General features: G+C 40.0%; 1 protein-coding gene across 2 annotated transcripts in view; it reads right to left on the bottom strand.

Moving 5' to 3' along the window:
- Positions 1–2584: 2584 nt before the first annotated feature.
- LOC149256975 (D-amino-acid transaminase, chloroplastic-like) overlaps positions 2585–14599 on the bottom strand; it is a 220034-nt gene continuing 208019 nt past the window's right edge. For both annotated transcript variants that reach the window (XM_089413365.1, XM_089413369.1), the window contains 2 exons: positions 3169–3842; positions 2585–3051 (listed from right to left, as the gene is read on the bottom strand). In XM_089413365.1, coding sequence (XP_089269491.1) covers positions 2945–3051; positions 3169–3842 — 781 coding nt within the window. In that variant the 3' untranslated portion in view covers positions 2585–2944. The remainder of the gene's footprint in view (positions 3052–3168; positions 3843–14599) is intronic.

Here is a 14599-nt window from a genome sequence, read left to right as displayed (position 1 = left end):
CATCATATGCCACGTGGCATACTGGAACCAATCGTTGCTCACCTGGTGTCTCTCTAGAGGAGAGACAGAAGGACCGAACCTACTCTGGTTTTGCAATGAAAATCCTTTGTTAACCTGTTTTCGGTCGTCCTGAGACTTTAACACTAAAGGCACTTTCCCAACAGTGTAATCGCATATTGCAACTTTATAATATTGCAACATGCCCGCTTTACCATTTCACCAATTGTCGATTTGCAATATGCACCAGACCCCACCGATATTCTTGATCACTAATCTCTAATCGACGAAATGTTTCTGCTGTAGTGTTGTACTTTGGAACCTTTGATCACTGATATGTGATATCAGCAATCGCTGATCACAGTCCTGCTCTGACTTCTGTTGCTACTCCTTTCCAAATCTCTGATGTACCATATATCTCCGCTTCCGATCACCGATTTCCGATTGGACACGTGGTGAATGGACTCGAACTCAAACTTAGAATTTTTCAAGTTTTCTCTTTGTCTTTTGGTTTTAAGATGCATAACTTCAACTTGCTCTAACTTTTGATCCAGAAGTTCATTCTGGGACTTCCACATGCCATTGGAAAGCTTGTTCAGAGCGATTTCCTTTGGAGAGGGTCTGATTTGGGAATTGTGTGCTTCTATAGCTTAGAAGATGGCTGCAAACCTCTCTTCTCCTTTGCACTCTTTTTTACAGCAGGAACACTTTTTGTAGAAGTTGACAACAGAGAGCATAACAAAGGGGTGTTGTATTCTATAGTAACCCACAGGCCACAAGTTTCAGGTAACTCAATAGAGTGCTTTATCCTTTTTATTTGCGTTATATCCATTCTAAACAAAAGAGAGTAGAGCAATCTCACCTCCCAGCTAGGTTTTCTCCCAAAAGGTTTTCCCGTAGCATACCTTGTTGTTCCTTGTGATTAGTGTGTGTACTTCATTGTTCTCTATTTTTCATTTTATATATTGTATACATAAACAACAAAATAAATAATAGAATATCTAGAATCTAAAAAATTTAACGCTTCATAGTATGGATTTCGATTTATTTTAATATATCTATTGTGACAAACTATCTAATGGAATATCCACAATAGTTTATATATCAAAAGCACTAATAAGAACAGGTATGGAGTGTCTTTAAGACTAGCTATATGTGGATCATTATAGGATTGTTGGTTGGCAAGCTAAACAAATGGGAGAATTTTTTTCTCCTAGAAGCTACTCATTTGGGTGGGTAATAGTCTCTCCACAAACTCTATTGTCATTTGCTTTAGTCATTCAATGTGATTTTGTTAAGAAAGCCTCAATGGTTGGCTGTTTCATTTAGATGTTATTGCAAATCCTCATTATTTAAATATTTACATTGAAAGAAGTAGGTTCACTCTACAATGCAATTGGAAAGATGTTTCAAACTAAAATAAGAAACGATTTGAGTTCTACAATGTAATTCCCACCATTTATTTTTCCCTTGACGATAAATTCCCCCAAATAAATCCCAAAGCACTTTCTCTCAACTAGAGGATGGTACAAAATGTAAAATAGGAGGCATAGACTCATTGCCCCGAATACCATGGAAATTGAACTATGAACCTACATAGGATGTCATATTACTGGCAACACTCTATTAATAGTGGCACAAACTATTTGAGCTAACCCTCAAGGTTAAATCCCACCATTCATTACCATAAAATAATTATAAACTCACATAAATCCATGTTAACCCTCGGCCTTTTAACCACCAAAAGGTTTGCACCTTCACTTCTTTTTTATCCCTTGGTGCTCAATAAATCTACAACTAAGCTAGATCTATGCTAATGTAGGTTTCAAATAAACTATTTTGATTTGGGTCATTGTTCTCCATTCAATGAATTTGGGTGAATAGTTTGAATATGATTCAAAAATTCTACCATAATATACATACTACCACATATTTGCATACAATCTTCCAAACCATCTATTCTTGTATTGGATGTTTCTATCTTATTCTCTATGTAATAAATAATGACTAATAATCATGATGGAAAATGGATGCAATAAATGATTAAATTGGTGCAATATCTGATTTTGATTTATACACTATCTCATAGCTATGTACTATTTCTAGTCTTTGTTTAAGACCTCAAATAAAATTAGAAACACAATCCTAATAAAAACTATAAATTTTGTTTATCTATAATCTTAATGAAAAAAACTCATTAAATTATAACTATATAGTAAAATACAATAGATTTGTGAAACAACCATTTATAAATACTATTAAAGCAATGGAAATGGATAAATTTATTGTTCCCTATCTCATTTATTTTTGAATGTTCATATAAAAGAAATTCAAAAGCTACCAAATTTAAATTTTATTTTAAGCAATTATCCTTTAAAATTCGATATCCCAAAATCAGTTTAAAAAAAAATTGAATTTATATTTTTAATTATAAAAATAGATTCATCACACTCACAAATCTCTTTTATATTTAAATTATACACTTTTAACCGATATCTGTCATTTTGAAACAAATCCTAGAACTCATTTTTAAACCAAGATAATAATAAATAAATAAAACACTATTATGTTTATACTATACGTGTAATTAAGACATAGAAATTAATTTTTCCCCAACAAGTCTATCTATAATTAAAACATTGACATAGGGTCATTGTTGAACCAAAGCCGTGACCCAATCTTTTCATGGCCTTTGAATAGTATATAAAAATCACATATCTGAACTGAAATAAAGCCACGCCTGTCTATCTTGCACATCCTGGGCATAATCCGCGAGGCTGAGACTATCATAAAACTGAATTGTTGCACATCAACACTTGTCCAATATATAGCTGTAATCTATTTGGAGAACCCATCGAACGATTTTTATGTAAAAGTTAACCAATTTACAAGGCCCGCATATCAGCGAAATCGTCAGTCGACTTATCTAGTGTAGCCGCAATTCGAGTCAGTTAGCCTTTCCATATTGAATGGGAACACGCAGGGAATCGGGCCCAGCTATCATGTCCTCCCAAAGAAGCTTTGAAAGAGTAAGTGTGAGTGGTCCTTCTTTCCCTGCCAAGAGTTGTAACATTGTTATGGTCATAAATAAATTCATTGTAACTCGATCAGCAAGATTAGGATTAACACGTACAATGTAACTCGATAAGCAGAATTAGGATTAACACGTACCGTTGCCAATGGGTTTACCATCCCATTCTGTAACGGGAAGTATAGGCAGCCCACTCCCCACAAGCATCATTTCTGCAGCACCTTTTCCTTCATCTAAAGTTACGTTGCCTACGCGAATGTCCTTTAGTAATCCTTGTTCCACCAAGGTTGGTGCAAGTGCCAGTAACCTTTTAGCAGTGCATCCACTAAGAATCTTATCAAATGGAGGCAGTAATAGTTCATTGCCTTTACTGATGAATGCCACGTTGACATTGGGTCCTTCAGCAATATAACCTTGATCATCAATCCAAACAGCAGCAAAGGCCCCTTTCTCCTCTGCCTCCATTTTGGAGAGAGCATTAGGTAAATAATTTACGCTCTTCATTGTTGCCATTTCTGGAGATTTCATAGGAGTTGAGGATGTTATAACAGTGACCCCCTGGCTACTTGGTGTATAGTCATCTTCAATAACAATGGCATAGAACGCAGAACTCGGACATCCAGCAGGGGAAAGTAAGAAATCTCCTGGACCTGCACTTAACCAATATCGCAAAGATCCTTTCCTGCAATGTGAAGCAGCTACAGTCTGCAAGAGAATGCTCCTTAAAGATAAGCGGTCAAAAGGAGGAATAATCTTTGCCACGGACGCAGATCTCAGAAACCGGTCCAGGTGTGGGTCCAATTCATAGAGATAACTGTACATGATTAGATTTTATTAGCCATAGAACTCGTTTTTCGATATGCGAAGCTTCTGTTTATCTACACAAGCAAATGTTATCTGATATCTTCATATGAATTGCCCACGGGCATTGGATTAACATGATAGACTACAAGTCAGGGAGAGGAGTGACGCTGAAACTGGGAACGACAATTAATTCCACTACATTTCTGTTTTAGGATTTCCTTCACCTGCCTTTCTGGAGATTTCACTGGGCTTCGCTAGAGATAATAATCACAATGCGAGTACTAAGAGAAGTGAGGTGCATTTCACTGTTCATTCCAACATTTAAATATGCAGAGAAGTGGGGTGCATTTTATTACAATGAACAATTGAATGAGATGTTTACCTTCTATACCAATGAATCAAAATGAAAAAAATTAAAATCAGTTTACAAAAATATATTCTCCATTTTTTTTTAGCAGAAAGATTTGTACTTTGATTTCTCTGTGATCCTTTTTAGATATTCAAATAATTCATAAAATGGATACTATAAATAAATGTGAATATATTTGTGAATGCTTTATTTAATTTCAGCCAGTCAAATTTAGCCGTGGCAATCCACAACTAATTCCTCAACAATCAAATAAATGACAAAAATCTAAGGATCCTGAATGGGCAGGATACAAGAGAGGTAGTATGAATTGTGCAATGTCTTACGTTCTCTTACCACTACATCCATTTTATACGTTGATGATGATGATTACCGTCCAGTAAGAGAGAATCAAAACGTTTAGCAGTTCAGGTTGATTAAAAGACATTTGAAAATGGGGTAGCAAGCTAAGTGCACTTGATTGTGGGGAAAACTCCACAGTTAAGCGCGCTTGAGCCAAAGGCGATCTAGGATGGGTGACCTCCCGGGAAGTCTTGGTTACCATGTGCAAGCCCCGGAAGTAATGATTGACGCTATGTGATTCATTTCACTAGTTTCAATTCCACTTCTTCACCCCGATGAGCATCACTCGATGCAATGAGTGCTAAGTGGACTATTCAAAAATCATGAGAAATTAGTCAGTTACAACTACCTCTCATGGAAATAGTCATAGATGAATGACTTACTTAACGCATTTGAATCCCAAAATGATATCTAATATAATGCACTGCGAAAACCCCCAATACTTAATTCAAAAGAGTGAAGGGAACTCTACTTGAATGGTTCATGAGGCACAATACTTGTTAAGGTTTTGCAAATGGGGTAGCAAGCTAAGTGGGCTTGATTGTGGGGAAAACTCCACAGTTAAGCGTGCTTGAGCCAGAGGCGATCTGGGATGGGTGACCTCCCAGGAAGTCCTGGTTACCGGGTGCAAGCCCCAGAAGTGATGATTGACGCTATGTGATTCATTTCACTAGTTTCAATCCCACTTCTTCACCCTTGTAAGCATCACCTGATGCAATGAGTGCTAAGTGGACTATTCAAAAATCATGAGAAATTAGTCAGTTACAACTACCTCTCATGGAAATGGTCATAGATGAATGACTTACTTAACATAGTTGAATCCCAAAATGATATCTAATTTGAATTACTATTGACATTAAATTCATGCTAAACCCCTGGGATATACAACTCCAAGGATAATTTTAAGTTCAAAAGATGGGTACAGTTCATCCTTTGCAATCTTGGTTGATTTTTCTAATACCTGAATGGTAGGGTATGGAGAGACAGATTTGATTCTATGTTTGCAGCCCCAAAAAGGTAGTCTTGGTGCAGGTGTAGTCTTGCATTACCTCGTTCCAAGCTTTTGAACCTGACAGGGAGAAAAGTTTGAACTATGGAGGGTGGTTCACGGAGGTAATATGGATCAAACGAAAGACAATGTATAGCTAGATTCGACAGATTTTATGGACCTTGTGAGTAGCTCTCGTTTTCAGGAAAGATTATGCATGTTATCACTCAAGAGTCTGTTAGCCACCACCTTGTGGGTAATATCCCTAGGAGAAAGTTTTCTCCATATGATGAGCGTCAACCAGCAGCCAGCAACCCCTTGATGCCTCCTACTAGCTCATTGTGCCATTTCTCTGCCACCTAAGCCAGCCATGTGGTCCTTCACCCACCTGTATTGATCGTATGTTTGAAGGTGGGCCTCCTGAATTTAAAGGTATGTCTTATCATTTGATAATTGAGGATTGGGTTTACTTATCATGGATACTTCTGGGTATAGATTGATGGGAGGATTTGGTGAAAAAAGTGGGCTTAATTTGTGCTCCTGTCCTCTTAATCTCTTTTGGGTTGCTACCTTTGGATCTTAGTCCCGTGGGATCTCCTTTATTGACCATTTGGTTCTAGGGTGGTACTACTTGGAAAACCCTGATTTTGGGTGCATGGTCCTGATCCTTTATCTGCACATATCATGCCCTTTCCACTCACTATACCCCCATTCATCTTTGCTCCCACCTAGGTCCACATTCCCATTCTGGGTCCACATAAGGCTAGCTTCCCTACCCCCTTGCCCCCACCTTGGGTCAGGCCTAGAATGATGCCCCGTAGGTTGAAGCAATTAAAAGAAAAAGTGAAAAGCATAAATGGCCACATTAAACAAGAAATTGTACCACAAAATGCAAATGATGGCTGGGACAAAATTAATTAGCACGTGTGCAAAAGCCAACACATGATCTCTACCCCATCCATGGCCATCACCCTGGTTCCATATGCCCTAGATGAGCCTCCTCTATCATTCAGGAACCCATGATTGTCCCAACCCCTGGAGGACAATGAACACCCCTACCTCAAAAGGGGTAATCACTGCAATATTATACACATCATGCTCTTGTCCTTTGAGCCCCAAACAGTGAACTAAAGAAAATTCATAAAAGCAAAAGGCATATAAAAAAGGGTGGGAAAATCAAGGCCGGGGCACCTCATGGACCATGACTGCTCCCTCCTATACATTATATACCCAAGGGTGGGCTTCCCCTTATCTAGCTACCCCTATGCCCAATTATGTGGCCCAGGGTTCCCCCCTCATTCCCTATTCCATCTCACCTATTTGTCACTTGCCACCCCCATTAAAGAGTGTACCTCAAACATACTATGCCCTCTAAGCTTTGAAACCACCTAATAAGGTACTTTACTAACCCCCTTTGGAGTTTGGAAACACTAGCACATGCCAAAGCCCACTACGGAAGGGCATGCCATTATGAAGTGCCCACTTTGATATCCATGGTTTGTAAGCCCCTTTCCCCGATTATTCTAATTATTGATTGTACTAGAAGCCTAGGGGATGCATTGGATCTTATGCAGTGTTAAAATTGGCAACTAGGGCCAAACTCCATGTGGGTCATCTTATTCATGGTTGATAATATTTTTATTAGATTCCTCTCGTCGAGAGGTGTAGGATTGATCTAAAGATCATCCGATTCTGATAAGTATTTATGGAGATATGAATTTATTTTGATTATGGAATAATTATCAAGCCGACCAGCAACTCATGTAGGCTCAGAAGCCCAACAGTCGCATCTATTCAATCATCAACAGTTGTGTATAAATACAGGAGGTCTTTTCCTCATTTGGACTCACTCATCTCATCACATCTCTCTCTCTCTCCTGCGCAGAAAAGAGGCTCTTCTCCTACTGCGCAGAAAGAGACTCTTCTCTCACACATGTGGAAGGAAGACGCAGAATTTAGGGCTGCAACTGCAGATCAGAAGTTTGACCAGCGTTGACCATCAAACTCTCTCTCAGAACTGTGTTGTAGGTGGAACTGACTCTCCTTTGAAGGCCGCATTTTTTGGTGAAGGAATCAAGCTGATCCGATGGTCGGTTTGCAAGATATTGTCTGCCCTAGTTTGGCTGATCTAGGGTTTGTTGCTGCTGATGTAAATTAGATTTATGTACTATTTCTCTCTGCTGAATTATTGAAGATAAAGGAAGATTTGATCAAAGGGTTTCCCCACATTGGGGTTTGTCCCTAGCTAGCCGCCACATCTTGTGTCTCTTGTCTTGGCTTGTTTTCTGTCGATCGTTTAATTTTCTATCTGCACTTTCCTTTATGTACATGTGATTGCTAATCTGTGGATAATAATAAGAAAGATAAGTAAACTGCTCTAAGCATAGAACATATCATAACTTAACATGGTATCAGAGCTGAGGTGAAGACAAAGCCCGAGAAAGAGCAAGAGCAATCACCGAAGAGAAGATTGGCAAGGCTATCCTAAAAGAACTATGGGGTCCTCAACACTCTTCCTTGTCGAAGACAAGCTCCGTGAGAAAGCGGACTATCACGGATGGAAGATGTCTCTCGAACTAACCTTAGAAGATCAAGGAGTGTTGGACCATGTGAGAGGCAATATTGTTGAGCCTCCATCAAATGCACCCGTTGTTGCCAGGAACAAATGGAAAACCGACAAAGTTAAAACAAAGAAGATCATCTGGGACTCTATCGACAAGCGCTTGGTGGCCTACATCTCCGACCTGAACACCTCCAAGGAAATCTACGATAGACTGGTGAGTTTATTTAAAGTTAATGATGCAAATCAAGTCTTGTTTCTTAGAAATAAGCTGAAGGAAATTAAGAGAGAGTATGCAAGCATACTTCTTAAGAATCATCGAGATCAGGAACAATCTCCAGTCTATTGGGGAGATTATTACTGATAGGGAAATTCCACTCACAACTCTTGGAGGATTACCATCCAAATGGTACGTGTTCAGGACTACTCTTCTGAACAATAATGTAATTCCTAGTTTCGAGGAATTAATGGCTAGATGCATTCAAGAAGAAACAAGGGTAGAAGAGCAAGAAATGCCCCTGCCTAGAGGTCCTCCTGCTACCTTTTCTTCTCATGCTAAGAAAAAAAATAATTCCGGGACTAAATAAAAAAGCAACGCTGGACCTAAGGGTGGAAGAAAAGGATGATGCTACATTTGCGATAAAGTAGGTCACTATGCAAGGGAGTGCCCTGATAGAAGGGACTCATATCGGGACGATGATCAAAATCCCTCTCATGGTATTCAAAGGAATGGCAAATCTGATAGCAAAGGTAAAAAGAGTGCTGGAAATCAAGGAAGAGGACAACCATTCAAGAAGGCTAGAAATTCCAGGTATGAATCCAACACTGTTGATAATAAGCAGGATGAATATTATCTACCAGCTGCTCTATCTACCTTTGCTCCTTCGAACTCAATGGGAATTTAGCTCATTGATAGTGGTGCCTCAAGGCACTTCACTGGTTACAAAGAAGTTCTCCATAATCTGATAGAGAAAGAAACTAACCTGGAAATTGTCCTTGGAGATAATATGAAATATCCCGTGAAAGGTGTAGGCAATGTCTCTCTTAAATTGAATCAAGGTAATATGATCCACTTACAAGATGTATTATATGTACTTGACCTCAAAAAGAACCTGGTGTCCATCTCGGCAATGGAAGATAAAGGCTACAAGGTGACCTTCAGCGATGGCAAGTTATGTATATGGAAAAATAATGTTAAAGATGCCTTCACTCTTGGGTTTCGAGTTGATTCATTATATAAGGTCGGTGGAAGTCCGCTAGGTGTCATGTCTTGTGACACCTCTTCAATCTGAACTTTGGCATCGGAGGTTTACCCACCTTCATTATAAAGCTCTACCCAATGTAAGACAAATGGTAACAGGGATGCCCGAATTCCGAGTAGAGAAAGAAGGTGTATGTGCGGGATGTGCCATAGGAAAGCTCAAAAGGGGACCATTCCCCTCAAGCCAAAGCAAGACCTCCGATATATTACAACTGGTTCACTCAGACATATCTAGTATGATGCCTGTGAACTCCTTGGGAGGATATTCATGTTACCTTACCTTTATAGATGACTATTCTTGAAAGACTTGGATATACTTCTTGAAAAAGAAGGATGAAGTCTTCTCTTGGTTTCGACACTTCAAAGCCTTGATCGAGAATCAAACCAAAAAGAAGATCAAGATCTTAAGGACTGATAATGGGACTAAAGATGAATCTAATGAGTTTCATAACTTTTGTAAAGAGGCTGGCATCAAGAGGGAGAATACTACACCATATACTCCTGAACAGAATGGTGTGGCGGAAAGGAAGAACCGTACGATTGTGGAAGTTGTCCGTGCCATGCTCCATGATCAAAGACTTCCGAAGTTTCTATGGGCCGAAGCTGCAAACACCACCGTATATGTACAAAACCGATGCCCTCATCAAGCATTGGGTTCCAAGACTCCTGAAGAAATGTTCACCGGTAAGAAACCTGACGTATCTCATTTTAGAATTTTTGGAAGCCCTGTATATTTTCATGTGCTGAAAGAGAAAAGGAATAAATTGGGTGCATCTGGAAAGAAAGGAATCTTCGTGGGCTATGGTGAAAATACTAAGGGCTATAGAATCTATGTAGCCAGTCAAAGGGAAGTCATGATTAGTCATGATGTCACCTTTGACGAAGATATGGCTCTCAGCAAGGTGGACAATCTTCCGACTTTGAGGAGCTCTCAAGAAGCCGACACCAGGGAACCGAAAGAAAAGGATGATGAAACAATGCCTAATGTGGAAGAACCCATGGATCCTATTGATCCACCTGAGCCTTCCTCTTCTAGGAAGAGGCCCTCTTGGCTTAGGGGGCTACTCGATGATGCTAAAGGACACACTGCACCCCAAGGAACCTTCCGTGAAAGTAAGAAACCCAACAGGTATCAGGGATACCTGACCATCATGAGCACAATCATACAAAATGAGCCTTCATCATTCTCAGATGCCGTCAAGCATCAAGTATGGAAGGATGCTATGACCGAAGAATATGAGTCTATTATGAAGAATGATGTCTGGGAAGTAGTTCCTAGACCCCAGGACAAGACAGTTGTCACTTCTAAATGGCTTTACAAGATAAAGCATGCAGCAGATGGAAGTACGGAAAAATATAAGGCTCGTTTTGTCGCTCATGGCTTCTCCTAGAAGGAAGGTATAGACTATGACGAGATATTTGCACCCGTTGCCAGATATACCACCATCCGCTCGATCATAGCCCTTGCGGCTTCACAAGGATGGAACCTACATCAGATGGATGCCAAGATTGCATTTTTGCATGGTTCGATCAAAGAAGAGGTCTACATGAAGAAACCCGAAGGATTTGAGATTTATGATCGAAAATCTCATGTATGCAGGTTGAAGAAGGCGCTCTATGGGTTGAAGCAAGCACCCCGAGCATGGTATGAGAGGATCGATAGCTACTTGATGAAGTTGGGATTCACTAGGAGTGACGTCAATCCTAACCTCTACTTTAAGGTTGAAGATGACAAACCTGTCATACTGGTGTTGTATATGGATGACCTCTTTCTAACAGGTGCAGACCCTCTCATTCACAAATGTAAGAGGGAGTTGGCTTCTGAATTTGAAATGAAGGACCTAAGACTGATGCACTATTTCCTAGGACTTGAAGTCTGGGGGAAGCCAAGGGAAATTTTCCTATCTCAAGGAAAATATGTGGTGAAGATATTGGAAAAATTTGGTATGGTAGACTGCAAGCCTGTAACTACCTCGATGGAACTTGACTTCAAGAAGTTAAGCGGTAGTGCTGCTGGACCTGTTTTATGAAATGCTACCAAGTATCGGCGACTCATCGGAGCATTAATGTTCTTAGTGAACTCCTGTCCAAATATATGCTTTGCAGTCAACACATTAAGTCAACATATGGTTGAACCTCATCACATACATTGGATTGGTGCCAAGAATCTATTAAGATATCTTCGTGGCACAATTACATATGGGCTAAGATACACTGTCGGAGATGTGAGACTACTTGGATACACTAATGCTGATTGGACAGGCAGTGTGGTGGATCGTAAGAGCACTTCCAGGTGCTGTTTCTCCTTGGGATCTATTTCGATATCCTGGATGAGCAGGAAGCAGAAGTCGATGGCTTTGAGCACCGCCGAGGCAGAGTATATTGCTACTAGCATGGCCTCCTGTGAGGCAGTCTGGTTGCGAAAGCTCTTCAATGAGCTGTTTGGATTTACATTGGATACCATCGTGATCCTATGTGACAACCAGAGTGGGATTCATTTGTCAGAGAATCCCGTATTTCATGATCGCTCCAAGCATATCGATATTAGGTACCACTATATTCGAGATATGGTGTAGCGGGGAGCTATAAGGCTCCAACATATCGGTACAGATGAACAGGTCGCCGACATTCTGACAAAGCCCTTAGGAAAGGTCAAATTTTTTACTTTCCGAGAACAACTTGGTGTCATTCAAAAACCCTCTGATGAGGGCACTGTATGATGTATTGAGCTCTGGGACCTCCGGGGGGTGCAGGGTACTTCTTGGAGCGACATATGATGAACAGGGTAAAAGAATCAAAACTTTCCCTGTGACACCCTGTGGCGACTATGTAGCAGGATGATTAGTTCTCCAATGAGGTCTGGATGATGTGTTCTCCATGATGATTATGTAGCAGGATGATTAGTTCTCTTGTGAGGTCTAGATGATGTGTTCTCCATGACGATTGTGTAGTAAGATGATTAGTTCTCCTGTGAGGACAAGATTGATTAGTTCTCCTGTCGAGGCATCCTACCCATGCAGTCTGGGACTCATAGGAAGTACCTCTCATCTGATCAATGAGCAGGGAAATGAGGATAGGGACCATAGTAGTACCGATGGACGCATTGTTGTATCTACCGTACTCCCTATGCTAGGATGACCTCCATTGATCTGGGATCAATGATACTGGTCTGGGACCAGTGGTAAGAGTTGTACCCACTATGACACTGACTTCGGGTCGGTTGAGGACTGGTCTAGGACCAGTGGTACACACTCTGAGACTGACTTTGAGTCAGTGGAGGATGGTATGATACATCCTTGATCATTGATCTGGGATCAATGATACTGGTCTGGGACCAGTGGTAGGAGTTGTACCCACTATGACACTGACTTCGGGTCGGTTGAGGACTGGTCTAGGACCAGTGGTACACACTCTGAGACTAACTTTGAGTCAGTGGAGGATGGTATGATACATCCTCGATCATTTCTTCCTCTTCATAATTCGGACAAAGCAGAGCAAAGCAGAACAGAGCAGAGAAGAGTAAATCAAAACAAGGCAAAATATAACAGAGCAGAGCAGGCAGAATAGAGAAAAGTAGAGCAGGGGTCAAGCTGTGCAGGGCAGTGCATTTGATGGATGAATAGTAGCGACCGACAGACGAATTGCAGATGGAGTTCTCCCCAGTCGAGAGGGAGTGTTAAAATTGGAAACTAGGGCCAAACTCCATGTGGGTCATCTTATTCATGGTTGATAATATTTTTATTAGATTCCTCTCGTCGAGAGGTGTAGGATTGATCTAAAGATCATCCGATTCCGATAAGTATTTATGGAGATATGAATTTATTTTGATTATGGAATAATTATCAAGCCGACCAGCAACTCATATAGACTCAGAAGCCCAACAGTCGCATCTATTCAATCATCAACAGTTGTGTATAAATCAGTGTTTTTAAAACCGGAACCGGTGACCGAACCGGTCCACCTAATGAACCGGTTTACCGACCGGAACCGGTCTAACCGGGACTGGTTTGGTCTAAACGAACCGGTTTTTAAAAAATACATTAAATAATTAATTTTTAATGAAACAAAACTATTTTTAAGATGTAAAACCATGATTCCAAGCCAATAGAGACAAAATATGCAAAGTTTGCTCATTTATATACCATGCAAAGGTGAATATATCAAAATGGCACCGAGTGCAATACATATCATCGACAAAATAGCAAAATACATAAGAAATGAGGCTCTAAATGGCCTATAAAGTCCAAAAACAATGCTGCAAGCTATGAGGCCATTGGCCTACTACAAGTCTTCAGTTAAGTTATAAACCGGCCGGATGTAATGTCCTTCAGTCTGCATATTTATTCTCTCTACAAATCTATAGAAGTTAGGAGTAGGACATCTCTTGTTAAGGGAAAAATTTCAACTCTTATTGGTGAATAAATATTATTAGGATCCTTGAGTTGACTGTTGAACAGATCAAAGCTATCCTTTTGCAGTCATTGGTGAATCTTGATAAGCCCTAGATTTATGAGTTTTCGGACTTTGCAATAAGCAAAAGATTAGCAAGTGTTGAAGTGACATATGTGATATATGAATAAAAGACACCTTTGTTAGGTATCCCATTGTGAATATATGACATTGACCCCCTCCGCAATCTCATTGTCTTGTTGAACAACTTAAAGTATCAAAATGCACTAAGCCAATGATTGAATTTAGTGTTGTGTTTTAGCTCAGAGCATTATAATTGAAGGCATATCTTTAGTTATACTAAGAACAATTGGAGTCATCTTTGCAAGTCAAAAGGCAACAACATTAAGCAAAAGCATCTTGATAATATAACCAAAAAAGGGACTATTATTTCATATTTAATCACAGTGAGAATTTTAAAAACTACACAGTTCATGACTAAGGGTTTTCATCATTTACAGTAACACTAACAGTGACAAGTAGCAGTGTATCTTGAGAAAGTCTTTTGTAGAAGGTGACTTTGTATTTATTAGGAAAGTTCAAATGATGTAGGACAACAAGATATTGACTGTCCTATTTTGGTTTTAGCAACAATATTATTGATCATAAGAAGTGACAGTGGTACAATGATAATAACTTAACAGTGAACAGTGTCCATAAACCGGCCGGTTTAGGACGGAACCGGCCGGTTTGCTATAAACCGGCCGGTTCCGCCCTAAACCGGCCGGTTTTTACCGGTTAGGGCCTATTTTTGGGCACGTTGGGGTGTAAACCGGGTTAGAAGGGCCGGTTCGGACCGG

The sequence above is a fragment of the Pinus tabuliformis genome, chromosome 6 (genome assembly GCF_031772625.1).
Source record: "Pinus tabuliformis cultivar Carrire ecotype Pingquan chromosome 6, CPIR1, whole genome shotgun sequence".
Taxonomy (NCBI): Eukaryota; Viridiplantae; Streptophyta; class Pinopsida; order Pinales; family Pinaceae; genus Pinus; species Pinus tabuliformis.
The sequence above is the reverse complement of the archived record's forward strand: the minus strand, read 5'-3'. Positions and strand labels throughout refer to the sequence as shown.